We start from the raw sequence: 15,360 nt of genomic DNA, 5'->3' as shown, positions 1-15,360 counted from the left end.
TACGCCTGTGAGATAGAACTCTTCTTTACTTGGCAAACAAGGAACCACATCGAATGGACTCGCGCAGGAAGAATACTGCCAAGAACAAGTAAACAAACGGAAGTGCAAAATAAAGATTTCTATCACCATCATCAGCCTATTTTGTGTCCACTGCAGGAAGAAGGCCTCTCCCGCTCCCGACAGTGGAGTTTCCGGGCGACGGCCGCGCCACCTGTGGCGTCAAAAGCGCAACTCTTACACTGATCCAACTTCAATCGACGACGGCGTACAATCCGGCTGGCGCACGTGTGTTTCGAAACTTCTGAACTACATGCGCCTTCGTCCTGCAGGTAAACATTCTCACACCGCTCTTTTACGATGGCAAACGTGCAAGACTTCGAAAGCTGCCCAGGAAACAAAGCGTGGGGACGGCGGTACTGCTGCGTCAAAGTCTGTAACGGGCCACGCAGGGCTGCCTGCTCTCCGACTCTACAGATTTCCTGGCCGGCCGTGGTTTTGTACTCGCGCTTCCTTCCTGGAGGATCGCACTAGAAAAGTATCGTAGTGAGTAGTAGACTGAAGTTCTTGGTCAAGAAATAGTCTTGCCGGGCAGCCGACTCACATGTTTTTGTAAATTCGCCATATCTTTCTGAGCTATTTATTTTGCTGTACGAAGCGTACCGCGTGGTGGCTGCAGGTGCTGTGGCTTGCGCGAGTCGCTGAGTGCTTCACGCTGTGCGGCTCTCCATGGGGTTCAGGTTGCCGGATACGGTCATCCGAGTCTTGGCGGCCGGATCGGCCGAAGGTCGTGCCGGTGCCTCGGCGGTTGTAAAGAAAGTACTGCGGTTGCTTGGCAGAACATAGCAGCCTAATACAATTTTTGTGCAAGTTGTTTAAAAGAGCCTTTTAGTCATTCGAAAAGATATGTCGTCTATCATCCGTGGCCAATGAGGCTTTGCAAGCGTGTCGAAACAGCACCACGGAGGAACACGCTTTGTCTACGGTAACTCAAATGGTTGGCCAAGAACACGTATACGCCTAACGCCTAATAAGCTCAGCCATGCCTGCACACTGCTGCTTGATCAAAGCATAATATTTGAGTGTAATCGGGCGAGAGATACGCTGTAGTTGTGTTTGCCTTGCTAGGAGTGACACTTCGCTAGCGCAGTCACGCCGGCGACTTCTTTCACGCTGTGAACGTGCCCGGAAGCGTAGAGATTTTCCCCTTTACGACGAATGGCAGGGCGTATCCGACCGTGTAATTTTGAGATTGGTCTGAAACCACACAGCAAAACTTGCGCCATTTGTTCGTTTCAAAACAAGCATGAACATGCGGTCACGTTGGCAGATCCGCGTGGGCAGCGTCAGCAGCGTGGTCCGTCAGTGTTAGTTATGACGGAAGGTGCCGCGAGAGGCGCTGACGATCGCTGCTCGGACGCGCCGCCTGGGCAGATTTCTATAGTAGCATACCATAGAGTTTCCTACAATAATTATATATGAAACTATATGTAGCATACAACTTGAAAAAAAAAAACAGCAGTTGACAACCAAGGCACACGGACCGCGCGGGGTTGTGTTACTCCACCAGCCAATCACAGAAGCAAACAAAATCGTCATCATGCAACCTTTTCAAAATGGCGTCGTACTTGATACCTCCGGAGCGTCTGCTGTTCTTGAAGAGTCTTTTCATCGACGGAAGCAATGAGGTGTGCAACAGACATGGACAAAGCGTGTGGAGTCTGAGCATTTCACTCTTCAAAAGTCTACCCTCCGTGGTTGCTTAGTGGTTATGGTGTTGGGCTGCTAAGCACGAGGTAGCGGGATCGAATCCCAGCCACGGCGGCCGCATTTCGATGGGGACGAAATGCGATAACACCCGTCTACTTAGACTTAGGTGTACGTTAAAGAACCCCAGGTGGTCCAAATTTCCGGAATCCCCCACTACGGCGTGCCTCATTATCAGATCGTGGTTTTGGCCACATGAAACTCCATAATTAATTAAATCTTCAAAAGTCTGCGATACAGTTCATTTCCCTGCTGAGCCCGTTTTACTCATGAAATTTCACTGCCAACTGAAGTGAAACTTGGCAATAAATAGTTGCAGCGAAGCAGCATTTTAATTTACTTCAATAAAGAGTTGGGCTTTCGCCATCCCACTATAATAGACGAGGAAAAACGTATAACATTACGCGTTAATAATTTCATTTTTGTGGTTACCGCCTTATTTGCGTAACAGGAAAAGTTTGAAGCAAAATTATTTGCAGCATCGCGGATGAACAGTGGCTGGCGATTATGAGGGCGTGCGCGAGGCTTCGAGACTTAAAGGGACACTAAAAGCAAATATTAAGTCAAGCTAAACTGATAGATTAGTGCTCGGGAATCTCTAAGCGTGAATGTTATCGCGAACAGAGCCTCAATAATCGAGAAACTGGGGTAAATGCAGGACATGATTAGAGACTCCTTCGGGACATTAGTACTTGCGCGATGACGAAAGCACTCGTCAGTTAAATTCTGTCACTAGTGCTCAACCACTGGCTGCAAAAAAAAAAAAAACATCCTTGCATTGTATTATAAGAGGAAATAAACTGCTACTTGTCCAGTTCTATTTCATGTTTAGACAAAAGAACTCAATAAAATTACCCTTGACAACGACGCGGGCGGTCGAACAGTTTCGTTTTTTTTCTCAACTCCGCGACTCCCACTTTTTCGCGTTTCAGTAGCTATCGCGTAGTGCTGCAGTGGTTTTGCTGGCTCGCAAAACTCGCAGAAAGTGCAAGTAGCAGAGAATTCAACTTCCACGTCGTGTCGGGGGATGCCCGAACGGCCTACGCCACTTGACCAAAAAGCAGCTGCAGCGGCGAATCCGCCGCTCTGACTTATCTGTGTTGGCTCGATACCGCCGTCTGTCGGGCGCCGTTTTACTCGGCGACGGCAGCAGGCCGGTGATGGCGTATGCAACGTTACCACTCCCCTTGTTGGGCGGTGGGAGATTTGAATCGCGAAAAAGGTGTCCGGACCCTTCAGATGCAATTTTCTGGTAAACCAAGTCATTTCTTGGCATGAAACAAGCGTTGCGAAGTTTCTGGAATGGTATTTAAACAGTCCACGTCGATTTAGTATTTATCTTTAGTGTCCCTTTAAGCTGCATCCGACTATAGTGGCGTTTTTTTAATTAGCTCTGGAAGAATGATAAATACATATTTGCGGAACAGTCACCGTCTTTTTGGATCCCTCGTTTACTGTTCTACCAAATTAAGTGCCAAAACCGACTCCTATTGTTATTTGGGAAGTTGCGTAATGATGCGTAACCACCAGTCCCGTACAGCCGCGTAGAGCGCAGGACGCTGCGGTTCTAGACACACTGCGCCCACCGCGGAAGGTTAGAAAAACACCTACATAAGCACAGCAGAGAAGTGGCTACGTCAGGCGGCTCGACTGATAACAGTAGAAGTGTCATTCAAAATGCACAGAATTGTTCTCTACTTCCGGCAGCGTTTTCTCTACTTCCTTTTTAATTAAAAAGATGTTGATCCGTAAATATCCTCATAAACAATGATTAAATTTGTTAATTTTCGCTTTCCCTTCCAGTTTGCCTGTTGCCTTGGCTTAATTTCTGAAGTCCTTGCGACTCTGGTTTCCAGTTGCCAATTTTGCACAAAAAGTGCTGTACAATTAGGGAAAAACCAGACGAGGTAACGGGTGACAGTCATATTGCTTATGGGTTTAAGGGTTATAGCAGGGTTTGATGATGGACGCCGTTTCGCATGATTTTATTTTCCACCTTATCTAACCCACATCACGGGTATATGGTTCCGAGGATCTGCCAGCGTCACGGCGAGCCTTCACTCGAGGAAATAATGAAGCAAGAGGATACGTTAAACGCAACTGGCGTTTTCTCCGGCTGCAACTCGTTACTCAAGCATACAGACCAGCTGACTACGAACCGAATTCCTTTCCTGGTCCCTGGATCAGTCTAAACAAAGAAGGCTGAACTAACGAAGCAATAGCCATGTGCGCGACCATTGAATGAATGGTGACAACTGAACGCATCTCGAGTTAATCGCACGGGCACCGAATCGATGAGAAAACTGGCCTTCACATCCCAGGAGATGCCGATAATTACTCTCATCCAAAAGGAGTGAAAAATGCAGCGAAATATTGACCACCGAATAGCTGTCAAGTCTCAACATTGATTTGGCGGCGCTTTAAGAAGATGTGTGAGGACTGAAGGCGTGGGCGGGGAGGGAATGAGTAGGCTTCTGTAAAAGCCACCCCTAACCAGAGGAGCCCTATTATATCCCATTTACTACTCTCTAATTCCTCCAATAACACTGCTAGACTCGCCTCACTAGATAGCGTTCTAACGTTAAACGTTGCCAGGTTCAGATTGCCAGGCTCAGTGAGGTTAGGAGGACAAAAGAAGCATATACAGTGCTAAAAAGCGGGCATGTACTGTGTTACCGGGGCTTAGCGGAGAGACGAGAACTAGGAGTCGGATTCCTGATTAATAAGGAAATAGCTGGTAACATACAGGAATTCTATAGCATTAACGAGAGGGTGGCAGGTCTTGTTGTGAAACTTAATAAGAGGTACAAATTGAAGGTGGTACAAGTCTATGCCCCTACATGCAGTCATGATGACCAGGAAGTCGAAAGCTTTTATGAAGACGTGGAATCGGCGATGGGTAAAGTCAAAACAAAATACACTATACTGATGGGCGACTTCAATGCCAGGGTAGGCAAGAAGCAGGCTGGAGACAAGTCAGTGGGGGAATATGGCATAGGCTCTAGGAATAGCAGAGGAGAATTATTAGTAGAGTTTGCAGAACAGAATAATATGCGGATAATGAACACCTTTTTCCGCAAGCGGGTTAGTCGAAAGTGGACGTGGAGGAGCCCGAATGGTGAGACTAGAAATGAAATCGACTTCATACTCTGCGCGAACCCTGGCATCATACAAGATGTAGACGTACTCGGCAAGGTACGCTGCAGTGACCATAGGATGGTAAGAACTCGAATTAGCCTAGACTTGAGGAGGGAACGGAAGAAACTGGTACACAAGAAGCCAATCAATGAGTTAGCGGTAAGAGTGAAACTAGAGGAATTCCGGATCAAGCTACAGAACAGGTATTCGGCTTTAACTCAGGAAGAGGACCTTAGTGTTGAAGCAATGAACGACTATCTCATGGGAACCATTAAGGAGTGCGCAATAGAAGTCGGTGGTAACTCCGTTAGACAGGAAACCAGTAAGCTATCGCAGGAGACGAAAGATCTGATCAAGAAACGCCAATGTATGAAAGCCTCTAACCCTACAGCTAGAATAGAACTGGCAGAACTTTCTAAGTTAATCAACAAGCGTAAGACAGCAGACATCAGGAACTATAATATGGATAGAATTGAACAGGCTCTCAGGAACGGAGGAAGCCTAAAAACAGTGAAGAAGAAACTAGGAATAGGCAAGAATCAGATGTGTGCGTTAAGAGACAAAGCCGGCAATATCGTTACTAATATGGATGAGATAGTTCAAGTGGCTGAGGAGTTCTATAGAGATTTATACAGTACCAGTGGCACCCACGACGATAGTGGAAGAGAGAATAGCCTAGAGGAATTCGAAATCCCACAGGTAACGCCAGAAGAAGTAAAGAAAGCCTTAGGAGCTATGCAAAGGGGTAAGGCAGCTGGGGAGGATCAGGTAACAGCAGATTTGTTGAAGGATGGTGGTCAGATTGTTCTAGAGAAACTGGCCACCCTGTATACGCAATGCCTCATAACCTCGAGCGTACCGGAATCTTGGAAGAACGCTAACATAATCCTAATCCATAAGAAAGGGGACGCCAAAGACTTGAAAAATTATAGACCGATCAGCTTACTGTCCGTTGCCTACAAAGTATTTACTAAGGTAATCGCAAATAGAATCAGGAACACCTTAGACTTCTGTCAACCAAAGGACCAGGCAGGATTCCGTAAAGGCTACTCAACAATAGACCATATTCACACTATCAATCAAGTGATAGAGAAATGTGCAGAATATAACCAACCGTTATATATAGCTTTCATTGATTACGAGAAAGCGTTTGATTCAGTCGAAACCTCAGCAGTCATGGAGGCATTACGGAATCAGGGTGTAGATGAGCCATATGTAAAGATACTGGAAGATATCTATAGCGGCTCCACAGCCACCGTAGTCCTCCACAAAGAAAGCAACAAAATCCCTATAAAGAAAGGCGTCAGACAGGGAGATACGATATCTCCAATGCTATTCACAGCATGTTTACAGGAGGTATTCAGAGGCCTGGAGTGGGAAGAATTGGGGATAAAAGTTGATGGAGAATACCTTAGCAACTTGCGATTCGCTGATGATATTGCCTTGCTTAGTAACTCAGGAGACCAATTGCAATGCATGCTCACTGACCTGGAGAGGCAAAGCAGAAGGGTGGGTCTGAAAATTAATCTGCAGAAAACTAAAGTAATGTTTAACAGGCTCGGAAGAGAACAGCAGTTTACGATAGGTAGCGAAGCACTGGAAGGGGTAAGGGACTACATCTACTTAGGGCAGGTAGTGACCACGGATCCGGATCATGAGACTGAATAACCAGAAGAATAAGAATGGGCTGGGGTGCGTTTGGCAGGCATTCTCAAATCATGAACAGCAGGTTGCCACTATCCCTCAAAAGGAAAGTGTATAACAGCTGTGTGTTACCAGTACTCACATATGGGGCAGAAACCTGGAGACTTACGAAAAGGGTTCTGCTGAAATTGAGGACGACGCAACGAGCTATGGAAAGAAGAATGATGGGTGTGACGTTAAGGGATAAGAAAAGAGCAGATTGGGTGAGGCAACAAACGCGGGTAAACGACATCTTAGTTGAAATCAAGAAAAAGAAGTGGGCATGGGCCGGCCATGTAATGAGGAGGGAAGATAACCGATGGTCACTAAGGGTTACGGACTGGATTCCAAGGGAAGGGATGCGTAGCAGGGGGCGGCAGAAAGTTAGGTGGGCGGATGACATTAAGACGTTTGCAGGGACAACATGGCCAAAATTAGTACATGACCGGGGTAGTTGGAGAAGTATGGGAGAGGCCGTTGCCCTGCAGTGGGCGTAACTAGGCTGATGATGATGATGATGAACCAGAGGAGGCACAGTAAAGTTGCATCATGAAGAGAGAAGTTCGATGAAATCTGCAGCTCCAATCTAGGATCAAGCCGGAGAAAGCAGTTGGAGAAAATAGGGGTGTTACACAAAGCTTTAGTCTTGGTTTGAGCAAGTAAACGACCCCTCTCAGCGTCTGTACTTGATAAGGGTATGGGAAGTGTCAGGGTTTCTTTATGGACTGACCGGGAGGCATCATCAGCAAGGTCATTTCCGACGATGCCACAGTGTCCCGGAAGCCATTGGAAGATGATGTCATGTCCGTTTAAGAGGGCTTGACGGAGAACCTCTTTAGTCTCAAACATGTGGGCTCTCTCCTCCCGTGCTCTTGGGACAAAGGAACGACAACACAGTTGTGCAAACAATCACAAGGGCATTTATTGCACCTTTCATAGATCAGTGCCTGCTAGCCGATTTGCTATCCACAAAACATGCCGATGGGCGCGCGACAAATCTAGAAGTCTGACTCACCGCGACCGGAAGCGAGCGAATATGTTCGCCCCATGCTGGATCCCAACGCCTGGTCCTTCGCGTGTATGGTCACGCGAATCGTAGCGCGTTCGAAGGCGGCCACGCGAGGCGGTCTCGCAGAAACATCGGTCGCCGCGCGCACGGAATGTCCACGCCGCGCGCCGACCCGCCGGGGAAGAGGGTCGCTGCACGTGCGGCACGGAAAGTCCGTCCCGCTTGCTGTCTCGAACCCCCAAGCGCAAGCGCCTTCCTTTCGGCGCCCAAGTAACTTCGCCTGTCGGCGGCGTTAGCAGCGCAACACTCGCGCCATCTCTCGCACTGCGCTTCAACCACTCCAACCGCCGCGGGCGCCAGGCCACGCGGCGGGCGAAGCCGCCCTGCAGGAGACGAGCTATGCGGAAAAACTAGATCTCAGGGGAGGCGTGAGAGTCACGCATCCCCACAAACACCAGTTGTTGATGGGTTGTGCGGCGTAAGGCTGACTGCATACTCTAAAGGGCTGCCTTGGAGTCACAAAAAACAACTCACTTTGGAGGTTTGGCTTGAGCGATGTAATTCACAGCGGCACGTACAGCGTCAAGTTCTGCTCCCGTATAGAGGTCGTTATATGGGACACATTGAAAGCAGTTGTGACTTGTGAGGCCGGGATGATGACAACGCCTGTGGAGCTGGTGGCTGAGACAGATCCGTCGGTGTAACTTTGTTCATATGCCTCGTTCGGTAAAGACAGTGTGAGCCACTGTTGATTGACGGGTCTTCTTTGTAATTCCCGGAATCGTGAGGCGTACCTGTGGCTGTCGCAGGCACAGAGGTAACAGTAGTGGTCTTGCTGCTTGTGTAAGCGGAAGGTAGCCTTGATGCGTCGTAACAAGTTTGGAATATGATGTGGCTCGAGGTCTTCGTGCTGGCAAAGCAGCAACATAGTGACAGGGTACACGACACAGATGTCGAATGTGTGCCCCAAGGTTGTCAATCGTTATATATGCTGGAACCAAGTAGTCTCTAGCAATCATTATCATTGCGTGAGTCGAGGCACATCGTGGTAGTCCAAGACATGTCTGCAGAGCCTGGCTTTGCAAACTTTCGAGAGTATGAATGTTTTTTTACACGTGTTCGCCAAAACCGGCAAGTTGTACCGTAAGACGCCAGAAACAGTGCTCTGTACAGTTTAGGCATGGACCGTATATACCGACGTGTCCCAGGTTTTTCCGCACAGGAACGTCATATGTACAATCGAAATTAGTCTCCGCTTCAGGTAGATGCAGTGGGGGCGCCATGAAAGATCCCTGTCAGTAATCACACCTAGAAGCAGTGAGACTTCTGGTATTTGACACCCTGGCCATTGAGAGAAACAGGGTACGGTGCCATGGGTTTGCGCGTAAACATGATTAACGCGCATTCTTCGATGGACGCACTCGGGCCTTGTTTGCGAAGATACAAACAAGTTCGGGTGGCTACCGCTGAATTCTTGCGCGCACTTGAAGACAAGTCCCCGCAGAAGACCAAACATATAAGAAAAAATCTGAATCGGCTAAACAAAAGTAGACTTGCTCTGCATGCAGAGTTGCAGGAAAGGATAGTGAAGGCTCAAGCGGGAAGTCGTCAGCTGATGAACTAACTGATATTAGGTCGATTTTAGCGAACATAAGTCAAAAGTTGGATGAGTTGTTGCCGCTCAAAGAGACTGCGCCAAGCATTGAGCGGTCGGTACAACTAATGTCTGATAAGTACGATGAGATGTTGGCACGACTGGCCGCGCAAGAAAATAATAATAATAATATTTGGGGTTTTACGTGCCAAAACCACTTTCTGATTATGAGGCACGCCGTAGTGGAGGACTCCGGAAATTTTGACCACCTGGGGTTCTTTAACGTGCACCTAAATCTAAGCACACGGGTGTTTTCGCATTTCGCCCCCATCGAAAATGCGGCCGCCGTGGCCGGGATTCGATCCCGCGACCTCGTGCTCAGCAGCCCAACACCATAGCCACTGAGCAACCACGGCGGGTGGCCGCGCAAGAAAAGGACACGAAAGAAATCCGGAAAAGGCTTGAACACCTTGAAATGAAAACCATTGATAAAGTCATCGATATCTGTTTCTTTGTTATAGAGCGAACGAACATTAAGGTGAAGACACTTCAATGGCTGGCTTCAATGGTAATGACGATGCGACAAAGAAGTTAGAGGCGGATCTAAATGAGCTGGAATTGAGAAACCGCAGGTTAAACCTAGAAATTCACGGTGTTAGCGCAGCTGACAATGAAAATTTGCTTGAGAAAGTGAATTCCGTCGCCACATTGATCGAGGTCCCTGTACTTAGTGAAACCGATGTCACTGCCATTCACCGCCTTCCATGCAAAGCCGGCCGCATTCCTGGTATAACTGTGAGGTATTTCAGGCAATCTGTTCGAGACCAGTGGCTGGACAGCCGCTCAAAGCCGAGGGAGAAGAAATCCACGGTGTTCTTTCAGGAAAACATGACCAGTTACAACCGGCAACTGATTAGAGAGGCTAAAGACTGGGCGAAAGTGAATGGGTACAAATTCGCGTGGCACAGGAATGGAAAGATCTTGCTGCGAAAGACCGAGGGCGACTCTGTGATCGTAGTGCGTCACAGATCAGACTTTTCTTCCTGAGCCTGCTCTCTTGTGAGCGTACTGAAGTTGATCTTTCCCGCTTAAAGATGGCTACTGATAGTCCCTTCTTTCCGCATGGGGTAGATAATCTTGTCTCAAATCAACATGCTGGTTCATTGAAGTATCTTCACCTTAATGTTCGTTCGCTCTATAACAAAGAAACAGATATCGATGACTTTATCAATGGTTTTCATATTTTGTTTGATGCTGTAATGCTCAGTGAAACTTGGTGCAGAGATGGCCGTGACGTGCCTAAGTTTAGACATTATCAATCATTGTGCGTGAACCGAACAAACCGCCGTGGCGGCGGTGTTTTGCTGTTGTTGAAAGAACATGTAAGTTGTGAACTGCTTCCCGACTTTTGGGCTTGTTGCGAAGATTTTGAAATGGTAACAGTTCTTGCGAATGGAGTACATATTTTCTGTTTGCTACAGGCCTCCAAATGAAAATGTTCTTCAGTTCCTTTCCTTTTACGAACAGCTGCTGTCTTTTACTGCAGAAAATAACCATTACTTGGTGTCAGCTGGTGATTTTAATATCGACATGCTGACCACTTCTGTACCACAAAAGACTATGTTAAATATTTTAGCTTCAAATGGTTATGAAAATTTAATCCGTACGCCAACAAGGATTACATCCGAAAGTGAAACATTGTTGGACTTGCTCATTACAAATGCTGACACTTAAAATGCTACTGCCGGGGTGATGTCACACGATCTTAGTGATCACCTTCCAGTATTTCTTTTTATAAAAAAAAACACAACTTTAGAAAGAACAGGAAGCATGAGTATATCCTATGTCAAAGTATTACTCTAACACGTCTAGACAGCTTCAGAGACGAACTTCTACGGTGCGACCTTAAACAAATTTTAGAAATAGATAACGTTGAAATCGCGTATGGAAAGCTTATTGATGAAGTCTCTCGAATATATAAGAACCCTTTTCCAGAAAAAAAAAAACTCAGGTTCGGTAAAAAATTACGGAAACCGTGGATAACCCCCGAATTGCTAAAACGAATTAATTATAAAAATGCGCTCTATCACAAGTTCGTCAAGACTAAGGATCCAAGTATATTAAAGGAATACAAGTCGTATAGAAACAAGCTAAATAAGGAACTAAAATTGCATAGGAAGTCCTATTTTCATGCAGAATTCGAGGGTTGTTTGAACAAACCTGATACCTTATGGAAAAAGTTAAATGATGTCTTAAATCGTCGAAAATCAGCTCCGCGAATACAAACTCTAATACTTGGCGGAAAAGAAGTGTCGGGAAGTGCTGTTGCAAATGTTTTTAATGATTACCTTGTAAACTTTTCTGGTGGTAGTGCGTCGTCTGATATTAGTGAATTTATGCCCCCCCCCCCCAAACAGAAATTCATCTTCACTCTTTCTTCACCCCTTGACTGAGCACGAGGTGACATCAGTTTTCCTTTCACTAAAAAATAGCTCAAGTTGCGATGCAGAAGGCATGCAGGTTCGCCCTATCAAGTATGTGCTTGATATCATGTCCCCGTACATTACCTATATTTTTAATTTGTCTTTGTCAAGCGCTATCTTTCCTAAACGGATGCAAATAGCCAGAGTGTCGGTATTGTTCAAGAAAGGCGACGTTAATGATACAAAAAATTACAGATCCATTTCTATATTACTTGTTTTTTCGAAGGGTCTAGAAAAACTAATACTATTGCAGGTTTCGAAGTGTTGTGACAAGCACAGCCTAATTTCTCCAGGCCAGTTTGGATTTAGAAAACGACGGTCTACAGAATTAGCACTACTCCAGCAAAAAGAACTTACTTTATCGCAATTTGAAATTAAGAACATTGTCCTTGGTATTTATATTGATTTTACTAAAGCATTTGATTGCATCCTTCACTCGGTTCTACTTGATAAGCTTGAAACCTACAGTATTCGAGGGCACTGTGGAAGCCTTATAAAATCTTATCTTGATAATCGCTATCAATATGTTGAAATAAACAATAGCCGCTCAGATTTGAAACATATCACCAGAGGCGTTCCTCAGGGTAGTATTCTTGGCCCGTTCCTGTTTATCGCATATATAAATGACTTAGTAAATATCTATGAAGATGCGAAATACGTAATGTACGCAGACGATGCCAGTATATTTTTTTCATCACCTGACTCTAGTAGCCTTGAGAATAAAGCTAACACTGCTCTCAAAATTCTTCATGTATGGTCAAAACAAAACTGTCTACAAATCAATATAAACAAAACAAAAGCAATAATCTTTAGGCCCAGATCTAAGCAAATAATCAGTTCCATCCACCTTGTTTATGACGATGTAAAAGCATAGAAATTGTAGATAGCTTTAAAATACTTCGAGTTATTTTCACCCAAAATGTGCTTTGGGACATGCACATAGAATCGATATTGGGCAAATTATCGCGTGTAGTTGGCATGATGGTGCGGCTGAGACTTCTTTTACTTTACCGAATCAAGGTTCTTGTTTATAACACCCAATTTTTTTTCTACACTTTATTACTGTTTGCTCGTGTGGGGTACCACATCACGTAGGAATCTACAAAATATGCATATATTTCAGAAAAAAAAATTTTGCGAGTACTATTTAACCTGCCTTACAATGCCCACCACATCAGACTTATTTCCGAAAGCAAATATAATACCCGTGTTTAACGTTTATAATTACAAGTGAAGCTTTCAAACGGGAGGTAAAAGAGAACTTAAATTTCCTTCATGAATTATCTAATCTCACCAGGAACACACATTCTTAGATCACAAGGTGTACGGAACAGTGGAAGGTAGTCACTCCGCGTGCCAATTATTCTACACAAAAGATATCATACACACTACCGACACTTTTAAATTTGTTTCTGAAATCAAGTCTTGATATTTATATAACTGATGTACGAGCTTTACGTGAACATTTCGTCACTCAATCTTTCTTGAACAATTGAAGAGCGTTTTTCAGGTAATTTGTCTTTTTGCGTTTGTTTTTTGTGCATATTTCACATGTAGTCAATTGCTATGTATATATATCTCCTGTTCAATCGCTGTTTGCCTTGTAAAGGAGGCTGCGGGCTCTAGTCAAGTCGCTTGCCTCTAAAGCGACTTTTACCCGCAGTCTCCTCCATCACTGATGGAAATAAAATTATTATTATTATTATTATTATTATTATTATTATTATTATTATTATTATCTTCAGCGCACATTGATGCTTCAGCAAGGCCAACCACAGCTAGGCTAAATAGAATAGGGCTCCGTATGGCTTCTTATGTGGGAGACCTCTCTAGCAGAGGACGTGGCCATTACTCAGTACTGTACAAAGCGTCACCAGTTCTTCTAACCTCACTAAAGTGAATGATATCCCAAAAAATGCCTGACAGTCGCTCAAGGAAGCCTGCTAAGGTAGCCTCTCTCGACAGAGTTCGGGTGTCAAATGTTGCCAGGGTCAGTTTCCATTTAAGTGCCACCATTCAAATCGCCCTTTCGTCGTTTCCCGCTTCACGTTAGCGAAACGAAAGCGCGGCTGTAATCAAGCGCCAACACAAGCGGTAATGAACACGCGCGCGCCACACAAACGCACGAGCAGACATCCTCGAGCACGTGACCGCAATGCGGGAGGGGGGCGGGGCACAACGCGCGGCAGCCCGTCTCGCAGCCTGTCGGGCGTGCTTTCCCTCGAGGCACGTCGACGATTTATCTAGCAGACTCAAAAGCCGCGATCGGCCTTGGCCGCAACAATCGTAACGTTTCGCGCAAATCGCCGCGCAGCTGTGTACAAAAGCGCGCGCGCGCGACCCAGCGTCACGGCGACGCACCGCGCTGGCGTTATCTCTCCCGAGTATAGAGGTTGGGATGACGGGGGGGTGGGGGGAGGCCCCGCACTCTCGCGCCCACTCCATAGAATTGCCCACTCCACACAACATGCTCGATAACGAAGGGTGACAATGCGCATCTCGTCGGCATGCAACACACACACATACACACACCCGAAAAAAAGAAACACGAAGGCTACGACAACATGCATGCAGACGCTTAAGCATTCATATCGTCGCGCTAGTTATATAAACATTATCATACGCGCGAGGTGGCGACCCAGACATGATCCGCTATCGGAAATGAAAGGATGCAGAAGAAAAAAAAAAGGAAAAAAAGAGCACAGATGCCATCCGCCGGTCTCTCTTACCACTCGTTTCTCCAAGTAAGTCGACATGCTTGCGAAAGTTGTCGCCCTCGGGGCAGTCTATGAAACTTCGGTTGGACGGGCGGGGCACGCAAAAAGGCGGCTTCGTGTATAGTGACCTTAACTTTAACCGGCCGGCACTCGCCGTGTGAGAGACGCGCACTCGATAGGTCGAGATTCAGATGGAGTAGGTGCCGAAGGCAGGAGATGATAAGGTCACAGAGGACGCCACCACGGCCGGTGGCATGATCGACGTGCAATTCTGCCCCCCCGCTTTAGGCCGCTAAAACGCGCGCGTCGGCGTCACCACGTCACTTCCCTTTCGACGACACGCACGCACGGCGAATAATTGGACGCCCGCGACAGACGACGCGGCGTCGAATGAAAATCTCCGCGACGTCGACCTCGAAACTCGGCCGCACTCGGCAACGGGCGAACGGCGGGGCTCATTACAACTACGGCGGCGCTATATAGATGACACTGCAACGGACGGGGCGGGATCGGGTCCGTTAGCTGGCTCCGCCACGCAGTCGCCGAGCGACCGCCACAGTAGTGCCGAAAGCGAAACGCGACGTCACATCGCTCTCCGAGACGCTATACTGTCGCTTTCGCAAGGTCACGCGAGAGAACTTGGCACGGCACGCATGGATAATGCGATCCTCGTGCGACAGCCTTTCGCATCATATTTCTCCGTCGGCGCGGGCTCCCGCCGCGGGCGGAACGCAAGAAACGTCGGGGTGCTCTCGTATCTCTCGATCGGACGTCCAAACCGATCCACACAACTACGTGTGTCGTACGTAAGACGTCTCGTATTATCGTAATTGCACTTGCATCGTTTCTCGCGCACGAAGCTTTTCGTGAACTATAACTTCCTGGTCGAGGAGAAGAAGAAAAAAATAGAAAAGGAAAACCGAGTACGATGGCACACGACGGCCTTCGAGCTACGGGAAAGTAGCAGACGAA

The 15,360-nt window shown here is 46.7% G+C and overlaps 1 protein-coding gene across 4 annotated transcripts in view; it reads right to left on the bottom strand.

The window, feature by feature from the left end:
• Window positions 1–15,360, bottom strand: part of UGP (UDP-glucose pyrophosphorylase) — an 83,724-nt gene that overhangs the window by 52,273 nt on the left and 16,091 nt on the right. Inside the window, exon 1 of one of the 4 annotated variants that reach the window (XM_075698850.1) lies at window positions 14,401–14,854. The exons of the other annotated variants lie outside the window; for them this stretch is intronic. Coding sequence (XP_075554965.1) covers window positions 14,401–14,427 — 27 coding nt within the window. The 5' untranslated portion in view covers window positions 14,428–14,854. Of the gene's footprint in view, window positions 1–14,400; window positions 14,855–15,360 lie in introns of those variants that run through there. 4 annotated transcript variants of the gene reach the window in all.

This window comes from Dermacentor variabilis, chromosome 7, assembly GCF_050947875.1.
Source record: "Dermacentor variabilis isolate Ectoservices chromosome 7, ASM5094787v1, whole genome shotgun sequence".
In the NCBI taxonomy this organism is placed as follows: Eukaryota; Metazoa; Arthropoda; class Arachnida; order Ixodida; family Ixodidae; genus Dermacentor; species Dermacentor variabilis.
Note: the sequence above shows the minus strand (reverse complement) of the source record. Positions and strands in the feature narration are given on the sequence as shown.